The sequence below is a fragment of the Fusarium solani genome (assembly GCF_023522795.1).
Source record: "Fusarium solani strain SB1 chromosome Unknown bctg00000003_1, whole genome shotgun sequence".
Classification (NCBI taxonomy): Eukaryota; Fungi; Ascomycota; class Sordariomycetes; order Hypocreales; family Nectriaceae; genus Fusarium; species Fusarium solani.
Window position 1 is genome coordinate 1,924,597 of NW_027072154.1, and position 4,040 is coordinate 1,928,636.

The 4,040-nt window shown below is 52.5% G+C and overlaps 1 protein-coding gene across 1 annotated transcript; it reads left to right on the forward strand.

Annotated features, from left to right (window-relative positions):
• Positions 1-1,870: 1,870 nt before the first annotated feature.
• MRS44_006172 (uncharacterized protein) lies at positions 1,871-3,217 on the forward strand (the record flags this gene model as incomplete). Its single annotated transcript, XM_046268648.2, has 6 exons — positions 1,871-1,994; positions 2,059-2,404; positions 2,460-2,588; positions 2,642-2,771; positions 2,825-3,063; positions 3,118-3,217. The coding sequence occupies 6 exons, from the start codon at positions 1,871-1,873 to the stop codon at positions 3,215-3,217; spliced, it is 1,068 nt and encodes a 355-aa protein (XP_046140248.1).
• Positions 3,218-4,040: the final 823 nt, after the last annotated feature.

Sequence of the window (4,040 nt, forward strand, 5' to 3'; positions counted from 1 at the left end):
CTGATAGGCTTGCAGTTTGATGAGATCCCATCCTTCAACCGGCTCGATTAGTATCCAATGTCTGTGTGAAATACAGATACCTTCTGATGGGGACCCTGCAGATGGAACAATCGTTTGAGGAAGGGTGTTCTGGAATTCCATCATAAACATTACCAATGGGACGGATCAAGACGATGATGGATTGGAAAGCCCAACCACGACCGACACGTCTTCAACGCCCAAGGCACAAAAGCCCAGGCCGGGCCTAGGCTGCCGGCCAGCCGGTACGATTCCGTCGATTCTTTGGCCATCAACTGATATTCTGACCGGCCCGGAAGAGTCCATCATCGCAGCCGAGTCTTGACGGCGGCTAAACCCATTAGTCGGTGTCGGTGCTGCTCTTGTCCGTATGCGCTGCGTCTCCGTCTGCCGAGACGCCGGAGTTGCTTCTTGCCTGTGGGTTTAATATGAAGGTACGGAGTACAGACAGTACTGCTCGAGCGTGAATGGTGATGGATGCCATGAATGTTATTTGATTCTGGCAGGTCCGCTTCCCCCATGCTCCCTCCAGTTGATCCCTGCCCTCCTGCTGTAGCGTTGTAAGCCCGGTGCCCAAGAACAGCAGGTACTACCTGTACCCTCGCAGCCTCCTGGGCTCCTGCTTGAGCTTCAGACTTGCGGGAAAGTAAGGTAGGTACCAACCTTATACTTTCCCACCTCACCTCACCTCACCTCATCTCACTTCAACCTCGACTTTGCCGTCCCCCAGCGTTGGCCGTCATCTCCTCCTCATCTCCATACGCGCCGGCCATTCCCCAGGTACCTCATTTTTGTGCAGTTGACGATAAGGGGAGACTCTGATCCTCATCATCGCTTCCAATTCCGCATTCACTTGCGCGACCCAGACCACGTTCATCTTGACTTGAAAGACTCGACAGAGCAGAGACATCCACGAACGGTCGTCCTTTCAGCCAACGATATCCTTCAAGACCGCCTCCTTGATTCGCACCCCTCGTTTTGGTACTAGCAGTTGACTCTGCGGACCCCCTTGGACCCGGTCACAGCCAGCTCCATCGAGCTCGACCCCCCCAAGCCCAAGCCTCAAGCCTCCCCAAAAAAAAAAAGGCTCCCTTCAAATTCTCCTCATCCACCCGCTCTCACTCGTTCGTCGCGCCCACACCCCTGCTCTCACTCATTCTCCACTGCCAGCTCGTCCTCGCCAATTGGTGGCGCTCCGCCAACTGTGTCTCGTCATCGTCGAGGTGCCCTGGTGCCTTTGTACCTTTTTAGTTTCGCCCGCTCGCCCTGCCTCCACGAGCTCCCCAGCACCGTGCCGTAGCGGGTTACGGCCGTCCATCTGGAGCGACAAGGTCTATCCATCCATCTCTTCTTCTCGCCTGCCCACCGCCAAACATTCCCCTTCCAGCCTCGACGTCGCTCCGGCACTTCTCATCCTGCATCTGTCAACTTCCTTCGACATCGCTGGCTGTTCCTCTGCCATCCTCCCGACAATACTTCCTCCGAAAGCTTCAAGCCTCAAACTCGCACTACCTCGGCCGCCACAACCGATCTTTCCATCCGCCCTTGCCGCTCCCGATTGCCTCTGCACATAGCTGCCTCGCCGTAATTCTGCCGCATTCAGCCGTTGATCATCATTGAATCCAACAAATTCGACACGAAACCACATCTTGATACCGAGAAACCCATCCACGACCACCTGCTTCTCAGGGATCTTGACATCCCTCGACACCGTTAGCTTTCCTGCGGACTACTGCGAACGTCATGCGCTTCTAAACGTCGTATCGCGCGCACCCGAATTGAACCCGATCTCGATTCCACCATCCACCTCGCGTGAGAGAGCCGACTGTCGCTCGCGTCGCAATTTGGCAAAATGGGCGCCTGCATGAGCTCGAGTAATGAGGAGGCGGAGCAGAAGAAGAAGAGTCAGGCCATCGACAAGATCCTCGAAGAAGATTCTAAGCGACTACGAAAGGAATGCAAGATCTTGCTGCTAGGTAAGGGCGTTCACGGCAGCTCGTGCAGCGCTTCCCAAGGTGCATCGTATTGACCAAGCCATAGGTTCTGGTGAAAGTGGAAAGTCGACTATCGTCAAGCAGATGAAGATCATCCACCTTAAGGGCTATTCAGAAGATGAGCTGTATAATTATCGGCCCACTGTCTTCAAAAACCTCGTCGAGTGCGCAAAGGCCGTTATTATGGCCATGCAACAATTCGAGATCGAACCCCAAAACGAGGAGAACAAGGCACACGCCGAGTTTCTGATGGAGTATCAAGCCGAATCGGGCCCTCAAGCACAGATCGACCCGAAAGTCGGCGCTGCAGTACAGTCGTTATGGAATGACCCAGCCAAAGATCTCCTCATGGAGCATCAGACAGAGTTCTATCTCATGGACTCGGCTGAATAGTAGGCTATGACCATTTTGCCTTGTACGGCCAGATACTAATTTTATTCCGTCCAGTTTCTTCCAGGAGGCGATGCGAATAGTGGGATCTGACTACCTACCGAACGAGATGGATGTCCTCCGGGCGCGAACGAAGACAACAGGTATCTACGAAACGAGATTCCAGATGGGCCAGCTGAGCATCCAGTGAGTTTTGTACTGGGCGTGAGCACCAAGTCTGTGTATTAACGCCGATGCAGCATGTTTGACGTGGGTGGTCAACGCAGCGAGAGGAAGAAATGGATACATTGCTTTGAGAATGTAACATCAATCATCTTCTGCGTGGCATTGAGCGAGTACGATCAAGTATTGCTCGAGGAAAGCAGTCAGGTGAGCTACAGCAAGGCTGGATCCCTGGCTATTTGCGCTAACGTCAAGAGTAGAACCGAATGATGGAGAGTCTCTTGCTGTTCGATTCGGTAGTCAATTCGCGGTGGTTTATGCGAACTAGTATCATCCTGTTCCTCAACAAGGTGGATATCTTCAAGCAAAAACTGAGCAGGTCTCCCCTGGGAAACTATTTCCCAGATTACTCAGGCGGCAATGATGTCAACAAAGCAGCCAAGTATTTGCTCTGGCGCTTTAACCAGGTCAACAGAGCACATTTAAATCTGTACCCTCAGTAAGTGGCTCGCGTAATGAAGCAGAGGGGATTGAGGCTCTAACACTATATCAGCTTGACACAAGCAACAGATACGTCAAACATCCGGCTCGTCTTTGCAGCAGTCAAGGAGACTATCTTGAATAACGCACTTAAGGATTCGGGCATTCTCTGATTGCGAAGCGCTGCGCATTTTGATTTTCGACCATGATGTTAGGACACGGAACTGTGGGCTGGCGTCGAGAGCATTAACCGGAGTTTGGGGACATGGGAGGGAGGACGACTTCGACTTTACACGATCATTGTTTTATTCCGTTTCGACACAGCGTTTCCTCGTTTTGGACGCTCACCTCTGATCAATATCACTCACTCACGATTGAGTTCATTTCTGTATAATGCCGAGAGCGCGGTAACGATGGCGCGAGTGCTCGAGACGCAAGCGAACCCAATACAGCAGATGTCAACCAAGGCTTCCCGAACACAGACGCGCTCGGCACGAGGACAATTTCTTTGTTGGATTATATTTCTCGCTCCTGCTCTTGCCTTGTTTTGTGGGCCAATAGACCTTGTGAGAAGTCAAGATTTTGGGCTCTGGATCTGTTCACCCAGGCATAGAGCTCTGTACGAAATGAGAGGGATGGTTATGAATAGCGCCTGAATGGCAGCACGGAGCTGCTGGTGGTCGGTATCTGGTTTCGTCGTCTTGGGGCCAGGAAGGGGTACAAAGCGGAGACATCACCCTAGTCACATTCCTGTGGCTTCTGTCGGGTTTTCAGAGTGAGATGGAGCAGGCGCATGGTTTCCAGGGAGAGTGGTGTTTACGGAGCTGGATGGGAACGTGTGCAGGGAAGCAGGTCAAGGTTGGCATGCTAATGGATTGCTTCATTTTGCGCAGAGTACATAGCCCTCGGTTCAAACGAGACGAATTGATGATATTGGGGGTGTGCGTCCGTCCACATTGGCCAAGCATGTATTGTTTGTCCGGGAGAAGGTAATCA